The sequence below is a fragment of the Symphodus melops genome (assembly GCF_947650265.1).
Source record: "Symphodus melops genome assembly, chromosome: 4".
Classification (NCBI taxonomy): domain Eukaryota; kingdom Metazoa; phylum Chordata; class Actinopteri; order Labriformes; family Labridae; genus Symphodus; species Symphodus melops.
In genome coordinates this window covers 21,005,486-21,023,865 of record NC_136694.1, presented here as the reverse complement: position 1 = coordinate 21,023,865, position 18,380 = coordinate 21,005,486, and the positions used below count along the sequence as shown (strand labels likewise).

Below are 18,380 nucleotides of genomic sequence, written 5' to 3'. Positions count from 1 at the left end.
ACATAAATGTATGTGTATTAGAAACATCTTCTTCCAGCTCCTTTTTCTTTATATCAATAAACAACTTTCATAAAAAATTAATGAAACTATATGACGGCAGGTCTCACGCTTGGTTTTATGTGATATTTATGTTTATATTTATGTTTGTTTGCAGTAGAAGCCATTGGTTTTCATTCAACTTGAATTCATAGCATCGAAGGATCCTTCACTCTTAAAATGGGGATTTGCACTTAAGTCACATGGTCTACTTCTTATACTGTCATTGATTTCGCCACTGGTCAGAGTTTTCCGTCTGTTGCTTTTTTTGATTCATTGTTTATTTGCTGTTTCTTCTTGTTATTCTTTCCATTTTATAACTTTTGAATAACCGACTTTGAATGTATTTTACAATTCAAATCATTGCCTGGAACTGTTAAATATGCACATATATTGTAAATGGCCTTCTTCAAAGTGATATTTTCGGCAGTTGTTCTTTTCATTAAATGTATTTAAAAAAACATAGCTGTGGTATTTATTTAAAATGATTGCTGGTAGTGAGTTTTGTTAAGAAAACAAGTTGTTGTTTTGATGGTCATTTTGATGTTCATTAAATAATGAGGCTATATATATATATTTATTTGCCAATAGAAATACAAATACAAATGTTTTAGTTAGAGGTTTAAGCTCTTCAAAAAGAATGAAAATGAAAAATGTCAAGCTTTAGCTTTTCACTAAGATCGAGGAAGTTTCAGAGAGATGCTATGCTCAGCTTGACCTTGAAATCATAAAGTAAGAGAGAGGAAGAGAAACATTTCTGTTGGGGTTTTTTTTATTCAAAAATATAATAATGTCTGTACAGTTTAAACATGTTGTGGATACAGAATTCTTAGGAACACATACTGTCTGAGCTGCTGCGGCTGGCTGAGGGAATGGGGTGTTCTGACAGGCTCTGAGTGGAGGTCAGATTCAGGTAGCCCATCTCTGACGACCGAGACAGAGGTCCAGAGAGGACACATCGAGGGGACGACGTCGTGTCTGGCTGCATACTCTGAGTATTTTCAGACAAGCCCTGAACTTCAGATGGCTCAGGGGTCAGCACACTAGGGATGCAATTAAAGGGAAAGAGTTTCATTGTGATTCCATAAACAAGGAAAAAGGTTTTGAGTGTGATTAACTGTCATCAGACCTACCGTTTTGTTTGTAAATGCAGAGATTTTATAATGTGCATATTGTTACATCTTTTCTTCAGCTCCTGATTGGATAAAACAGAAAGTTGTGTTTGATTAATTTTGTCATCCTCTATTAGACGTCTGTGCAGGAACTCACTCACTACAAAGATCAATATAAAATCCTATAAACAACAACTGAGAGGAAATCTGAGCTGTGCCCGTTTTTAGCGACTTGTACTCTGGAATTTCCCTCGGGATCAATAAAGTATCTATCTGTCAATCTATCTATCTCATGACTATCAATATGTTTCTTGTGTTGGTAATTGTAGTCAAGACCAGACTAACCGAGATCAAGACATACCTGAGACAAGAGTGCTCCGATACAACGATACAAGACCAGGTCATTTAGCGATCGAGACAGAGACAAGATCAACAAGAGCTACCAGTCGGAGTCCGGGAGGCAGACACACTTCTTCTCTCCCAGCTTTCATATCTTATTACTGCTTGTCACTATCTATTTATTCTAACCTCTCCTCTCTCTGGGAGCTCCTGAGCTCTCGTAGGTTCCTTGGGACTGGTGAAGAGGATGGCCTGCCCAAACAAGCCCCCCCCCCCCAACCTATCCTATCCTACTCTTCTTTCTGCATCTTGTCCCATCTCCCCCATCCCATTTTCAAGCCCAGCACAGTTTAGCAGATGGCTGTTCCGTCACGAGCCCGGGTCTGCTGAAGATTTCTGCCAGTTAAAAGGAAGTTTTTTCTTGCCACGCTATGACGGATTAAGCTGGGCTCTTGTAATACAGCCATGAGTAAGGTCCTTTTTAATGTTAACAGATAAACAGTAATGTCCTTTACCTGCTTTTTTGTAAAGTGTCTCGAGACAACACCTGTTATGAATTGACGCTATACAAATAAAGATTGATTGATTGATCGATCAAGGCCAAGGAAGGGTGAATACGAAACAAGACCAAGATCATAAATATCAATGGAAAGTCATCATCTTATCTGTAGCATGCGTGTCACTCACTTAGATGGTCACACTGGAAAAGTTGCAGCCATATTTGTGGGGTTAAAATCAAACTACAAATTAATTTAAGTTATTTGCTCTTTTAGGAAGGGTCCATTCTGAGACAGAGACAAGGCTGAGTTAAAATACTTTCATATTCTGAGACGAGCCCAAGACCTCCAAAAGACAGATTTTGAGTACTACAACACTAATTGGTGAATATTGGAATTTGTATTTACATCTTTATAAAGTATTGCAGTTTTTTTTTTTAACTAAATGAACTCAAAGTTGGATATTTGAAAAAAAATAAAAAAAATTAATACATGTAAAGTCCAACTAATAACAGTAGCAGTAGCTCCCAGCTCTTGGACCAGAACATCAGTTTCTTGTTCAGTGTTTGAATGTTATTTTGCATGGTATTTATCAAATTGAATGAAAACTCAAGGTCATAAACAAGGTCGTTGGCACATCATTTGAGTTGTGTACCTGCAGTAGCTAGAAAAACATTCGATCCTAACCCAAACCAAATACCTCCGTTAGGTGAGGAGACTGCAGGATTTGCAGGCTGCGCTCCAGAGCGATGAGCTGAGCGGACATGTGGAGTATTTTGTTTCCAAGTTTTTTGTTTTCCATCTCTAGAAAATCAACCCTGAGATCAAAACAGGCATGAAATGGGCATTATTGGGCAGTTATCTAGTGAATACATGTTCTATCCTTTGAGCTAATTGTTCATGCACTGCACAAGTTCAGTACCTGCATTTGGATAGAGACGCCTTTAAGTGACAGTCTTTCTTTTTGTGTTCCTCCTCATTCAGTTGTTGTAGTAGTCTTCTCCTTTCAACAAGTAGTTTGTCATTTTCCACAGTTATATTCATGGTGAGCTCTTTTCCCTGGTAAAAATGAATGACATGACTGGTAAAAATCTATTTTAATTCACGTAGTCATCATTTGTTTTTATGTGGAGTAAGACTTTTTTTCAGTCATTATTTCTAATAACAAGTTGAAAATACTTTTAGCGATGTCATAGTCTGAAAACAGCCTGTGTTGATGTGTAAAGTAGTATGAAGCGGCATGTTCACCTTTGCTAATGAATGTGAACACAAGGACAGCTCGCGACCGAGGTGACTGATTTTTTCATCGCGCCATGTCGTTTCTTCATCTAGTTTCTGTTTAGCTCGAAACAGTTTGGTCTTCTGCTTTTCCTTCATCTCATGGTATTTACTGTAACAACACAAATGGGTTAACAGGATGATTTGAGTGTGGCACCATACTTTTTTGTTTCACATACATATGTTATAACTTGGAATTTGCATATTCGTATGTATTTCTACTCTAAGTTCTTTGGAGAACAGAAGTGGATTTTTTTAAAGTTACTTGAAAATGATTCATGCGTAATTCCAAAATAAGTCTATTGGAGAAAAAAAAAAAAAAAAAAAAGGAAATCTGTTCTGTCAACAACGCTTAATGTTTCGGAAGCAATCTGTAAGATATCTACTGAATAAAATCCTAAAATTACCTTACTCTCTCATTAGACATGAAGGAAACATGATCTGAAGTGCGGAATTTTCTATTTCTAAGACAGCAGCAAATATGTCCTCCTTCTTAGTTTAGATTCAGAATGGTCTGTATTTGTTTGGACCAGACAAGGTAGGCGGTTTTACAGTGTCCCCCGCTGCCATTTTCTCTCAGGTTGCCAGATATGAGACCAGTTATCAGGGCAAACCAAGGTGTTACAGCGATGAAAGCAGGTCAGCAAACTGGTTCAGATATAACAACAATAACTTACTAATTAAATATATATGACTTTATATTTATTGAGTTGAAACTGGAATAAATCCTGGAGATGCTTTCGGAAACTGGAGAGAGGAGAGAACGCTGAAAGTATTAAAGGCGGATGCAAAGCTGGCCAAACACTGAAGCTTCTGTATCCTCGGCATGGCAACCAGCGTGTGCAATGACTGTAGGTAGGAGGGGCGGGGGGAAACAAGCTGGGGCTTTTTATGACTTTATTGAGAAATAGGACAACGGATAGAGTAAAAAAATCAGGGAGAGAGAGAGCGAGAGAGAGAGAGCACAAAGGAGTAACAGGTCAGATTTGAGCCTGGGCTGCTTCGAGGAGTGTTATCTCTGTACATGCGGCGCAGTGTGCAAATTAACAACTACCCCACCAGTGTCGACCAAATTGACTATTATTCTGACATTTAGTTTAAATCAAACTGAGAATAGTTTTTCTGCTGGCAACAACATCACAGGGCTTCTTACCTTCGCTCTGTGTCAAGGCATTTAAGGGTTTCACAGATTTCCTTTCTGAGCCTCTCACACTCATCTTGGGTGGCCAACAGAGTTTTTCCTGTCTCCTGAAATTCAGAAAAGTTCTGCACCCAAAAGTACAAACAATCAGCAGTCTTCCAATGAACTGAAGCTGTATAACCAGATAAGGGTCATGTGTATAAAAATATATCTATGGTCTGTCCTTATACTGTATGTTTTTACATGTTGGTGCAGGTGATGGAAGAAAACATCCTAAGCAAATGAGAAGCTTCAACTGCAGACAGATAACTGTAACTGAACTACCTCTTGTTATTCAATATCACAGTTAACCTTTTGTTTTGTGTTTTCCTTGTTTTGCAGCAGCAGTACTTGTTTCTGTCGCATCTTAATTTCTGTTTCAAAGGACTCTTTCGGTCTGCTGTGAGGGTTTTCAACATGATGTGCACCAGCCACTTCCTGCTTCATGAGCCTTTGAACACACAGATGGACATATAATGACACTTTTACTTGACTACTGTATGTAGGACTGCAACATCAAGAGTTTGCACACGTTACTGGATGTTGTAAGGAGCTATAGTATCCTACCTGTTCTCCTGAAGATGTTGTTTTTCTTCTGTGAAACTGGTAGCCATAATGTTGCCCATTTCTTTGTATGAATCCTCCAGCTGCTGCTTAAGGGTTTGTATCTAAAAAGGGTTATAAAACAATTTAATGAAAAAGATACAGTGGCCAAGGATAGCCGATGAATTTGCCTCTGAATAATCTTTAAACATGTTACTTAAACTACTCACTTCTGACTCTTTTCCCAAAAGGCATCTGGACAGAACGCTCAGCTTGTTCTGTAAGTCTTTGCAGCTCTCATTGCACTGACTCGAACCAGTTGTCTGTGGCTGAAAAATCATCAACGTTCAGACATGTTTCTCTCACAACACCATCGGGTCATTCAGGTTTGCTGAAACAGATGAGTATGACACTGTGTTTCATGATTTCTTATTTGTTCAGTGAAACCTACTTGAGCTAACTTGTTAGCTTGGACAGCCTGAGCCTGTGCAGTGAGGAGTTTCTGCTCAGCCTGCTGCTGCTGCAGGGCTGACTCAAGGCACTCCACAACCCTCTGCAGAGTAATAATCTGGGAAACATGAAACACACAGATCCCATTAGTTCATAACACAGTCCACTTTAATAATGCACCTCTGACGTATGACTGATAGAAATATTTATATTTAATAACAATAAAAGGCACTCATGCTTCTGAAATGTGAAATATTTGACTAAGACAACAAACATACAGGCATTATTAAAAGTTGCCTGGCAGGTCAGTCTCAAACTGTTTGGCCTCTTGTCTATGGAGATTTAAAAAACACATCAAACATTTCAGCCCTATTGTAAGTGTCTAAAACTGCTAAACCTAAACACTTCACTGTACACAGTGCTTCACCTTCACTATCATATATTCAGCAGATAAACATATCATGTACTGGCTTTTTTAAACTGTGCAAATTCAAAGATATCTATGTGACACATCACTAAAACAAGACATAAAGAAACTTTCATACAGGATGGGACTGGATTTCTAACACTTGGAGGATACGGATAGGTTTACATGAAATTATAGTTGAGCAGTTTGCAATTTGTTTTCATCATAGCTTAATCTGGACTCACAGTTTCTTCCTTTTCCATAAGACATTGTGTCTGAGCTTCAACTTCCTCCTGTAACCTTCTGCAGGAGTGTTTGAGCACTGCCAGCTCTGCTGCTTGTGACTTAAATTAAGAAAAAAAACAACAACAAAAAAAACAACAAAAACAATTTATTCTATTGCTATATCAGGAAAACCAAAGTTGTTATTCTGAGCTAACAAGCTAAATAAATTGAGATTATAAGAAAACAGATGGAAAATTACTTAAAAATGGAGTCAAGTAAGATGTATGCCTGCATGTCCGCCTTGGGCTTCAATATTTTTCCAAAATTAACCGGCAATAATCAATATAGTTCTGGCTTAGGAATGATTACAAGGACAAGAGGATTTGTCTAAAAAAATAAATATCAGAGTTTGGTATTTCCAATCTGTCCATTACCCTGTAATGTGTTGAACACAGTGAAATGACGTTGGTGTTTAAGAGGTGTAGCTGTTCGATTACATTCTGCTCAGAGTTTAAGCAGAGTGCTGTAGTGGAGGATGTTATGAGCAGGAGCTGTATAGTGGAGCTAACTTTGGTAAACTCATTGGCTCAAACCTGCACAGTCTGATGCTGCTTCTGCAGGGCTGATTCCAGCAGATCCACCTCCCGAGGTGAAACGACCTGGACATTTGAATACAAACATTTACGATTAAATGTTTCGAATACTGCATCTCTGACCAGGATTCACAATCATGCAACAATTTCAGAGATACATTGTTGCTGTTCATAAAATATGCATGTGTATAAAAAGGCTCGAGTGGATGGATTCTAAAAGCAATCGTTTACAGTCAGCAGTTTTAAGTAGTTTCCTGCCATTTTGTGGTTCATATTTTTCAGAACAAATCTCGCCTTTCATGTTTTGATAATACAAAGAGAAGGAAGTGGTTTGTGTGTGTGGTTATCAAATACATGAAGGGTTTCAACAAGAGCAACAGCCAATTAGCGCAATGTTCTCATAACGGCTATTAAATAATTAATTCAGGTTAAACCCGTGCTTCACAAATCATGATGGCTTGCAAAACTTCTGCAACTGATTCCCCGAAAGACTTTTAGTCAGAACTTGAACATACATGTACGACTAACAGGCTTAATGCTCTACAACAGCAGTTTTCCTATATAGTAAATGAATTTAAAGAAGAATGCTAACTTCAGCCTGCTCGTTGTCCTCGCTGCCCTGAACCTGCCCAGCGATGAGCTGCTGATCAGCCTGCTGCCGCTCCTCCAGGTCACATTTCAGGCCCTCCACCTCCCTCTGAAGAGACACCACCTACAACAAACAGATGCTATATCAAATCATCAGTCTCAAACCTCATGGTAAACTAGTTATGCAAACAACTTTTATTACGCACGTTTATTATGTTCCACATTATGCTCTCTCAAAGCGCTTGCGGTGTACTCTGCCCCACTAAAGGTGGATTTGCAGGACAAAGAGGTCTTACTTTCATGCTGTTTTTCTACCTTTAGATGTGCAAACAGGAACTCTATGTGGTTAACAGTCGAGGCTCTACACGGTACACAGCAAGAACCGCAGACAGACGATCAGCCAGGTTATTGTTTGATGAAATGTATAGTAGGTTTGATTATGGTGCACACTTTTACAATACAATTAGCTCCAAAAATACATCCTTAAACCTAATATTACAGAAAATGGAATAGCAATAAAAAAGTATGCATATTATCAGGTTATATGGGAAACATTGGTTCCAACAGAATTTAGGAAAACTACCTACCCTCTTGTATAATTTATACTTCAGAAATGCCTCATTACACCTGGTAGTGGTTACTTCACTCCACTGTTTCGTAGAATTATTAATATTATCTAGCAGTGGATGGATTTAGTAAAATATTTGGATTTTACTGAAATGATCACTTCTTGTCTGTATCTTTAGAAAGGTGTCTTATTCAAACTCTGAACCAAGTGCAATGCTTCTGAAGCCAAACAGGAACTAATCTCAGCACACCTTTAATAAAGTAACAGTAATATACTTTTTTTAATTAAGCGTGTTTGCTCATTACCTCTCACAAATGTTCTCTAGTTCCTATGAAAACTGAGGACTGCGGAAGAAGTTAACTGTTTTCACTCTCAAAGCTCTATAACATGAGCTGCTGTTGAAAAATTAAAGTTCAAAGCATTCAGGGTGAGTTTAAAGGTCTCTGGTGGGAACCTTGTTCTTTTATTGCTAACTCAAAGTCTTTGCTGAAGACATGTTGGAAACCAAATAGTGGACGGCAGTGTTATCCCACCATGATGTGCTGATGCTACAAATAGTCTTTTTAAAGTTTGATTGACTGATTTTAGAGACGTATTCAAGCAGGTGTCTCACCTTCTGCTGCAGAGTGTTTTTCTCAGCATCCAGGGTTCGTACTCTACCCCTCAACGCTCTGATTTCAAGGTCCAAACGATCGTTCAGCTCTTTGGTCTTTCGCAGTTCCACCATTTCTTTTCACATACAGTCAGATAATGTACTTATATTATTACACATTAAGTATGTTAATTTCTCTTTCAGTTATCAAACATTTATTTGCCCAAATGATACCTTCAAATGAAACCCAAACTCAACACCCAACCAACACAAACATATATATATTTACTTCCTATGTTTTTAGTGAATGATCTGCGGATCACATGCAGCCCGAGCTGAAGGGCTCATCCAAACAGATTATCCATTTCACTATATTAAAAAGTAAAAAATGCTGTTCTAGAGTCAGGGAGGCGGCTGCTAAAGTATTTTCAATGTTTAAAGCCATCTAGCGCTGTAAACATTGATTGGCAATCATTTTTGCAGTCTTTTTTTCCCCCTTTAATTACCTCATCGCTGGTTACGGCCATGCTTCCAAAATGATGCACAGTAAAAATAAAACAAGAGAATTCATTCATTCATTCTCGATACATCTCAGGGTTCTTTTTAAAATACATGGCTTATATAAAAGTGCACTGTGGTGAAGAATTATAATGCAGATTTTTACTAGTGTTTGTGAAACAAACTCAAAATCATATCCGCAAATTTGGGAAGCAATAAATAAAAAAGTCATTCTTACCATATTTTTTTAGTTTTTCTACTTCCTGTCTGAGTTGCTCTACCTCCTGCTGTGCGGCCTGTAGCTCTGGCTCTAGAAAAGGACAAGAACACTTGTTTTTTTTCCACAGAGTAACAAGTTATGAGTAAAATATCAGTTTAGTTTACGTTTGTTTTGTGGTAAAGTAGTTGCTGAACACTACAATCGGGAATTTATTAAAGATTATTTAAAAGGTTTATGAAATGTACTTTTCTAGTCTACTGTAAGAAGCTAATTTATACCTCTCACCATAAGCTCTTTGGGTCAAATGAGCAGACTCCAGCTCATCTGTCAAACGCCTGATCTCATTGTGGGCCATAGCCAACCGGCGGGAGCCCTCTTCCAGGTCGCGCTCCAGACGGGAACATTCCCTCTGCACGCTGCTTGTCTGGCTAGCCAAACACCTGGCTTCAGCCTGCAGAGAGGGAAGGACATAACTAACTCAACAATAAAGATAAAAGTGATTGCTGCACTCTGTTAATAAATACGAACAGTTAAACTCACAAGAATACAAAAAAGACCTTGAGAAGTTCACTGGATAAAGATGCATTACTTGTGTAGTATCTTGAATTTCTTCCGCCATGCAAAGTGTCTTAGCTCGTGCAGGTATAAGGGCTTTAAAACACTGGAGCAGAAAAAGAGGTTGCAGTTTAGGTGGGTAATGCCCAAACAGAGTTTGGAACAGAAAACATGCAAAAGATCTTTACATTCAAACATGCAGCATAACTGACCTCAGTGCAGTTTTTAGAGTTGTTAATATGGATGCAGAGATGTTACTGAACATTAAAGGACGTACTGGAACAAAAGTACATTTGCTCTGGGATGCTTTGTATAGTCCAAAGAGTCTCTTCCATGGTTTCTGATGATGATGTGGTGCCCCCTTGTGGGAAGACTGTGGAATAACGTTAAATCACAGAATCACAGTGGGGGCTCATTGGGTAATATGAATCTGATTTATTTACGTAAAATTAGAGAAGGTAAAAAAAAAAAAAAAAAAAAAAAAAAAAACAAGGCATCAAAATCCTTACAAATAAAAATGGTTGGACGAATGCATTTTTTTTTTTTTTATACAAAAACCTCTTCTTTGGTGTTTGTAAACGTGTGTTTATATAGTATTTAAGCCACTCCCTCTAACCTGGTGTGAATTTGTGCTCTGCTGCTCAGCTTGGTCCTTGGAGCCATCTGTGCTTCCATGACCCTTCAGGTGGTCTGGGACCTCGCTGGTCTCGAGTAAGGAGGCTCTCTCCACCAGGAGGTAGGCCACCTGCTCACTGGGGCTGCTGTGAATCAACTCAGTGAGACCCTGCTGGTAAAGCATTTTAGCCACCTCGTTTATCTGAGCATCTATACGGCAGAGAAGAGAGTATTAATAATGTTGCCATTAGAAGTCCAAGCACCTGCTTGACTAGCCCACCTTGTAAGACACAGTCATTAATAGTTATGATGGACTGTTTAATGTTACTGATTACTACTGTAATTTCAGTTGTTACAGGTAAACATCTACAACCTTGAAGGGATATTAGACGCCGGAGCTGATCCTTGAGTAGATCATTTTCATCTTGAATCTCTTGAGCCAGAACATCTTTGTGCTCTGTAAAGATTCGAATCTGCTCCAAGGACTTGCGTACCTTATTAACAAAAAGACAGACATGTGACATCTCTGCCACTGATAGCCACAGATCTTCATTTGCTGTCGCTCTTTTTGGAAAGTCCTGATACTACAAGTCATTTCTACCAAAATAACATACCTCTGTCAACTCTGTTGAGTGCTGTGAGCGCTGCTTGTCCAGATCCCATGTCACACTGCTCAGATGGCATTTTGTGTGTTGGAGGGCCCGCCATAGCACACACAGCTGAACCTCTTTAGGGGAGTCAGGAGTAATTCCTTTCTCACTCAGCCACACAGAGATCTGTTGTAGCTCCTGCTTGTGAAGATGAGATGTGGACAGGCGGTCACTGACAAACCACACTATTTCCATAAGGGAGGGCTGAATACTTGCATTATCAGAAATATTGTACGCAGCATTGCCTTCAGTGTTTAATGAAAACATTGTGTAATGTTACTTTGCTTTGCTATCATTAACTGCAAGAGAAACATGTTGTACAGAATGGGCTAAAAGAAAGTAATCATCAAACTTAAAAAAAACAAGAACAAAACAACAACATCACTGTAAAGAATCCCAGTCTCCAGTCTGAGCTAATGTGGGATAACACGGCTGTGGTCCAAAGTGTTTGCAAAGTTGAAGGAACAGCTGTTTCCGCAGAGACAGCTGGCCTTGCCAACATGTTTCTGATGCTGCTTCTTCTTTTGTTTTATCAGTAGTGGTCGAATAACTGAATTACGGAATATTATAAAAGCCGGCTACACTCTTTACTGAGTTTAAAACGACATTATCTCAGTCAAAAAGTTAATGTGACCTATGGTTGCAGACTCTGCTCCAACGCTCAGAAACACACATACTGGAGACTTTACTTTAGATTCTTTTGAATTTTCCCAACATGCAAACTCAACTAACGGAATAAATCGAATAGAAAAACATCAACGATGCATGTGTAGTTTCATATTAAATATGCATAATTGTACAACAATAGAGCAACAGTAATACACATTTGGTTACTCGTCGCGCAAATCATAGTTTGTAGAATCAGAGTTGGGTTGATGAAGCCGGAACCAAATGTCATATTTTCAACAATAAGAGGAAAATATGTAAAAGAGATGAAGTCATAGCGAGTATGCTACGATTTGAAATGTCTCGAGTCTGGATCATTGAGGGGTACAGCTAGTTTGAAAACAGAATAAACGAAGTGAAAGGAAACGTGGTACCTCTGTCTGATCCATGTGTCCTTCCCTCAGTTGTGAATCTCCCGTGTTGGTGTTTTATTCTCGCATATCTTTGCAGTTGTATGTCGAAGTGCTCTGAGTGGCACGAACGCAAAGATGTTCTCTGGCGTTGCAGCCTACGTAACAACCCGTGGACGCACGCGCTCAACTCCCAATAAACTTCGGTATTTAATCGAAACTTTCACGCCCAAACCAACAATAGTAAGTGAAAGCATGATGTTGGCAGAGGCTAAAGGAGTGTTCCCTATAAATATTCTCTGCGGTTTGAGTGAAGTGGTGCTGAGAGGTTTTTTTTCTGTTGTTTTGTAGTCGCCTATAAAAAAAAAGGCAGCTCTTGCGCACTGAGTCTGGGGTGTCCGAGTGTCCTTGAAGGAGTCTTGTAGAACCGTTCACGGAGCCGGTGTGAGCGTCGAAAAATTCATCAGCAGGCCTAAATCATCATAAAAAATATGTTATGTTTGTGTTTATTTTAGGCTAACATATTTGACCGATAAAGATGGAATGACGCACAGTCATACTGAAGTGAATTAGTATAGTATAGTAGTATAGTATTAGTATACCTGCACTGTGTGCCTTTGAATGGCCTCCTGGGGACAAATAAAGTTTTTTGAATTGATTTGAGTATTTCAAATTGCTTTAGCCAAACCCCTTCTAAAACAATTGGGTATTCAGGGGTCTAGTCATGTTGGCACCTTAGGATGAAGCCCAGAGCTGAGTATCTTAATTGTGTCTTATATATAAGTCTATCTCTTCGTCATGCATTGCTGTCTGATATCAGTTTAACATCTGCAGCTCAACTACAGCTATGCTCACTTTTGTTTTTCTGTAAAAATTACAAATGTTTCATTCACATCATTCCACTTTAACACACCCAGCACAGACACAATTAATTAAAGTGATACTTAAACGTTTGTCCACAATATGCCAAACTGATTTGTGAGGAGTTCTGTATATTTTTTTAAATCAAGTTTTGAAGAATTTAATATGTATATCCTATTTTTTGGGACACATTTCCTTCCAGGGTGGAAGACAAAACTTTGTTTTCATTGAAAACAGTGTCTTTTAATGAAACTTAATTTGTATGGCAATTGATGATCTCACTGCTGTGTGTCTTGGGTGGTCTGAGATTTCCTGTACACTTACAGTGGGCAGTGTTCGGCTCTTGTTTCCTGCTGTTTAATCATCTCACCCTGGAAATAGTGTGGTGTCCTTTCAGGCTGCACAGTTAGATGAACAGCATGATTGCATGGACAGAACTGGAAAATGTGGCTAAAATACATTTTTACCATTTCTAGCCCATACATGTGGTAATGTTTGCTGTGAAAAATATGATTTAAACATATCATCCCGTTAGACCTTTAGTAAGGTTTGAGTTTTGAATAAGTTATGAACTTAGAAATACATCGCGTCTTCAAGTTTTGTTAAAAATGTCATTTCATATTGAATGACTGCAATAGGCTGCAGGTTTTGGGGAAATGTTCTGTGATGATGGTAAACCAGAGGAATGTTATTTTTGGTGTTGAGTTGGTCCAGACCACAGATTTTAGGGGGAGGGTAGGGCACATTTAGAGGAAATGGGTGTTGAGAACACCTCCTATCAAACTCCACATTCCTCTCCTCTGCCCTTCTGTCCAAGGTTTGGAGCTAAAACGTGAGGACAAGACGAGCACAGAGGGAGAAAGGCCAAAACTTCAACAAAAACATTAACTGGAGGGTACTGACGTAACGGCTGAAGGGTAAGAAATTACTAAACACATCTTGAGTATGCAGAATTAAACACAAATCACATATCATTTATTTTTGGAAAAATTATATTTTGCTATGATGCAAGTATTGCCTGGTGAGATGTAAACAACAACCTAATGTGGCAACAGGCAAACAGAAGAATCCTAAATGATATTGTTGAAGATACTTTTTCGTTTTCCACATAACATGCTTGCTCTTTATGCATTCATTGCTTGAGTTGTCTGTGCCAGGAACCTCAAACTGTTATATAAAACAGATGTAGTAGTAGTATATAATCAAACACGTGCTTCTCTGAGTTGTCCACAATCTAACAGCAACAGTGATTTCACTCTATGGGTAGAGCTGTGTGGGAAAGACAAACATGTACAAGGCGTACTAAACCCACTCCAGTCTCAGTAGTGGACATTTGAAGTCAGGTTATTTGTGAAAAAAGCAGCATCTTTGTCTCTCCTTCTTACCACAGACATATATCGCACCAAACACACTATTTTCAACTTTTAATCATTATAAAAAAGTGATTTGTGAATGCACCCTTTCTAATTGACAAACAACCAATGCCAGCATAATACAGTTTAGACAATTCCTTTCTTCATGAATAGTATTCCTTGTTTTTTTTCAATCTACGTTTTCCATTACCAGAAATCTGTCTCCTATTTACTTTTTTAAACACTGTATCTTGGGGAACCGAAACCCAAAAAAGAACAAATCTTACTTAATAATGTGACTTCCCCTTTTGTAATAATTGATGAAAGAAGTCAGCAGTCAGCACAACATTTCAATGTCACAAGTCAATGTCATTCAATACTCTGGTTATTTGCCCTTTTTTTATAGCCTCGTATATATTAGTTGTTTGGCTTGTGTGTGCAAGCCTACATGACCAATTTATTTACCTTTTTCTTATCTACATTGCACCGTGGGGAGGGGGGAAACGTAATTTCGATTTCACTGTATGTCTGACATATTTTGGAATTGACAAATAAAGAACCTTGAACCTTGAACCTTGAACCTTGAACCTTGAATAAAGCTGCTTCTAACGCACAAACGTCTTCCATGATGTGGATCAGCGAGGAAAGTGTTGTAAATATTTTCACAAAAGGAACAAATGTACACTATGTTAATGAATTTTTTTTTACTGAACTTCATTTTGTCATTAATTGTACAGTATGTAGAAGGCTGTGCCCTGGTTCACAAACTGCTTATAGTGTTTCCTCCTACAAGTTTGTTTACAACTGTTTAGACTACAGGGAGCTGCTGTTCTGATGTAATCCATGGGGACTACACAGTATTCCCCTTGTATGACGCGCTTTACTGGGCAGAGATTGTCAGTGCAGATGTTGAGCTGTATGATGAAAGTGCTCAGGGAAAGACAGAGAGTCCCCTGTCTCAAGCAACTGTCTCCAAAAATCTGCTTGCTCTTTTAAATGAAATCAATGAATGGCTTGTTGCTCTGACTAAACTTCTATGTGGAACCATCTTGACACGTGTGAATTTTACAGGCTTACTGCTTCTGTATAATCATCCTATCCTGTTTATGAATCACAGGGCTGTTTGTACACAGGATACCAGACATTTACCTCATCTCAAAGCAGCCATGGTGTGTCTACTCATAACCATAACTATACTGCATCTGGTCACTCTGGCCATGCTCCTCACTGCCACCCTGGAAAAGGTGAGACACATTAATTAAAATGTCACAGACCATGTAGATTCTTTTTTAAGTAGATGTCCATATACATTCTTGTCACCAAATAAAAAAATTAAATAAAATCCTACTTTCTTTCTCTTTGCAGTCCTGGTGGGTATGGGAAGATTCTAAAATCTCAGACCTGTGGTATAACTGCTTCCATGACAATGCCACAAACACCTGGTTGTGTGCTGCTACAGAAGAAAGCGGTAAAACTTCTAAGTATTTGTCTACATGCCTGCCTGCTTACATTTGCATGTTGATATTAGTTTATTTACTGGTCATTGTTAGAGGATTGGATAGTTCATATTAGTTATAAAGCTTTTGGTTTACCTATTCTCTTACCCGCTCTCCCAGACTGGCTGCAATCTGTCCAGGCCCTCATGATCCTCTCTGTTGTCTTCTCCTCCATCTCCTTCCTGGTTTTTTTGTGTCAGCTGCTAACCATTTCCAAAGGAGGACTCTTCTACTTCACAGGCCTCTGTCAGGCCTTTGCAGGTATGAGACAACTTATTCTCTCAAATCTTAAGAACAGATCAAAACCAACAATTTAAATTCATGACACACACACAGCTCAAGTCTGATTCTTTTTTACATCTTTTTACACCTGCCATTTGCCCATGTTGTCCTGTTCAGGATGTGCAGCTAAAATACTGTTTCAATGTCTGTATTGTGTCTGCGAAAAGTTATTTCATACCATGTAGTAGTAGAACTAGATACAAATAGGAACAGTCCGTATTCCCTGCCACCAGTGTAATACTAGCATTGGCTCTTTCCAAATGGAAGCAAATGTTTTGTTGTTCTACATTAAAATATGGCCAAATGACAGCCTGGATTGTAGATATCAGTTCTCTTTTCAGCTGCTCATTTAACAGGGAAATGTATACCTTTCATGGTTAAGTATGACTGGGGAAAAGTAATACATTCATGCTTTAACTTCTTTTACTTTTGTGATTCTTATCTTGTTTTATTTTTCATTGATCTTAAAATGTTCTCTATTCTTACAGGTCTTACAGTCTTTACTGCCTGCCTCATCTTCACCTTCCACAGGAAGGAAATCCTAAATGACACGCGAGACTTAAGCAAAGGACACTTTGGCTACTGCTTCATCCTGGCATGGCTGTGTGTCCCTATCCTCTTTGTCAGTGCAATCCTGTACGCCCACCTGCGCAAGAGGCAATGAGAAAAGAAACAGAAAGGAGGGGAAAGTTTCTTATTAGCCATATTCATGTAACCCTGACATCAAGCTTTGGGTGTGAAGCTTAAGAGCTGTTAAAATATCATTGTTTGTCCAAGTTGCAAGTTGTTAAATGTGAGGAATCTATCTTAAACAGTCTACTGGTCTTGCCTAAGGATGCACCACCAACTGAGAAATAAGCTCACAGTTGGCGGTGAAAAATCCCAACCCAAATTTCTTTCATGTGACAGAACAAGGACACAGAACATTTTTGGAAGGCAAACATTCGTGATCCACTGACAACACCTCTACGACCCACTTTTCAGTCCCGACCTACCAGTTAAGAACTACTGCAAGATGACAGACAATGTCAATTAAAACATTAAAAAAGTAAATTATTTAGCTATTTTCAAATGTTTACTTAACAAAAGCAAAGGAGGATATTTCTAGTAAACTAATAAGTAGTTATATGAAAATACAACAGCTTAAAAAGAACCTCAGTAAATTTCTAGATAATGTAAGCTAAGAAGTGGGTAAATGTGCTAAATATGTTTTACCATATCATAGGAAAGGTGTTCATATAGCTGACAGTAAAGTTAGCTAGGAACTGTTTTACTGCTAAATAATCATTTGTTATACATAGGAAATGAGAAAAAGTCTTGCTAGTGGCACTGTTCTTGCTAACAGTACAGGTTACAGTGGAGTGCATTTTAAAATAACTTTCTCATCAACAGCAATATTAGCAAGGAAGCAGTTGAATGCTAACATTCAAAAAAAATTAGAAAATTAAAAAAAAAAATTAATGAGCTATTTTGTTGTTTTTAAAACTTAAACAGCCTGATCAAAGTTGTTTTTAACATCTCTTCAAGATGTATCTCTTCAAATGCCTTTTATTCACCAGAAATCATAATATTAATCTGATTTCTAAGATTTCTTACACTTAAAATGTGTAGCCTAACACAACAGTATGATGTTATAACTTCATTTTAGCTTCCCACCTGAGTGTGAGGTCACAGAAAAATAGCTTCAGTTTGACAGCACACTTGAGAACAGGAAGTAGAGAATGAAATGCTTTAAAAAAAAAAAAAGATTCTGTTTTCTTTATGACTAAAGTCCCACCCTACCTTGCAACATTATCTCATCTCGGTGGCATCTCTGTTTATGAGACGCTACGTTGTCACTCAAGATCATAACAAGACAACTAGAGCTCATAAAACTCGGACATGTAAGATATAAAGTACATTTATATGTATCTACATGTGTGATTCTGAGATAATGTTAATGTATAGCTGGTTGTTTGATAGATTATTGTGATTATGGATGGACAATGGGAAGTGTTATATGTGTATATATATTTCTTTTTTATTAAATAAAAGCAACACAATGATTGTTGTCCCTTTTTGAAATATAAAGGGCTAAATCTTTGCCCATCTTATTTTGTATTATGTGCTTACGGTGTAACAGAGTGTAGGTACAATCCTCTGACATCACACTGTGGTTGCATAAGGGTGTGCCATTTTTGTCTTTTAAGAACCCATTGTTCTGGTGGTATTCATTGCTTACATTGCTAAGGTCTGCTCACTCCGTTTCAACCAACTGGTCTGTCTTACTCCTTATGCCTAGAATCACAAACAAAAGTATATTCAAAGAAAATAAAAAGAAGCTGAAGATTGCACCTGAGGAAGTCAGACACAGCATGACGTGTTACTCTGGCAAACTTACCTGTCTGGCTAGACTAGTCCTAAAAGAAAATTGTGAAGTGAGGTGAAC

The 18,380-nt window shown here is 38.3% G+C and overlaps 2 protein-coding genes across 3 annotated transcripts; one reads left to right on the top strand and one right to left on the bottom strand.

The window, feature by feature from the left end:
• Nucleotides 1–790: 790 nt before the first annotated feature.
• Nucleotides 791–12,059, bottom strand: LOC306822483 (coiled-coil domain-containing protein 30). The gene is made up of 23 exons (XM_079341564.1): nucleotides 11,986–12,059; nucleotides 10,910–11,086; nucleotides 10,669–10,789; nucleotides 10,297–10,505; nucleotides 9,958–10,053; nucleotides 9,715–9,786; nucleotides 9,411–9,576; nucleotides 9,144–9,215; nucleotides 8,429–8,544; nucleotides 7,252–7,371; nucleotides 6,660–6,725; nucleotides 6,087–6,185; nucleotides 5,437–5,553; nucleotides 5,216–5,314; nucleotides 5,010–5,110; nucleotides 4,755–4,893; nucleotides 4,416–4,528; nucleotides 3,233–3,374; nucleotides 2,907–3,043; nucleotides 2,685–2,802; nucleotides 1,677–1,739; nucleotides 1,170–1,231; nucleotides 791–1,079 (listed from the first exon to the last, which is right to left on the bottom strand). Exons 1-23 carry the CDS (start codon nucleotides 11,998–12,000, stop codon nucleotides 866–868), a joined length of 2,634 nt encoding a protein of 877 aa, XP_079197690.1. The 5' UTR covers nucleotides 12,001–12,059; the 3' UTR covers nucleotides 791–865.
• Nucleotides 12,060–12,138: 79 nt separating this feature from the next.
• emp3a (epithelial membrane protein 3a (MAM blood group)) lies at nucleotides 12,139–17,997 on the top strand. Of its 2 annotated transcripts, none has more exons than XM_079341566.1 (5): nucleotides 12,139–12,204; nucleotides 15,292–15,418; nucleotides 15,540–15,642; nucleotides 15,791–15,931; nucleotides 16,441–17,997. In XM_079341566.1, exons 2-5 carry the CDS (start codon nucleotides 15,341–15,343, stop codon nucleotides 16,614–16,616), a joined length of 498 nt encoding a protein of 165 aa, XP_079197692.1. In that variant the 5' UTR covers nucleotides 12,139–12,204; nucleotides 15,292–15,340; the 3' UTR covers nucleotides 16,617–17,997. The 2 variants fall into 2 exon arrangements, with proteins under 2 accessions (XP_079197692.1, XP_079197691.1); XM_079341565.1 differs by lacking the exon at nucleotides 12,139–12,204 and adding an exon at nucleotides 13,627–13,739.
• The last annotated feature ends 383 nt before the right edge of the window (nucleotides 17,998–18,380 follow it).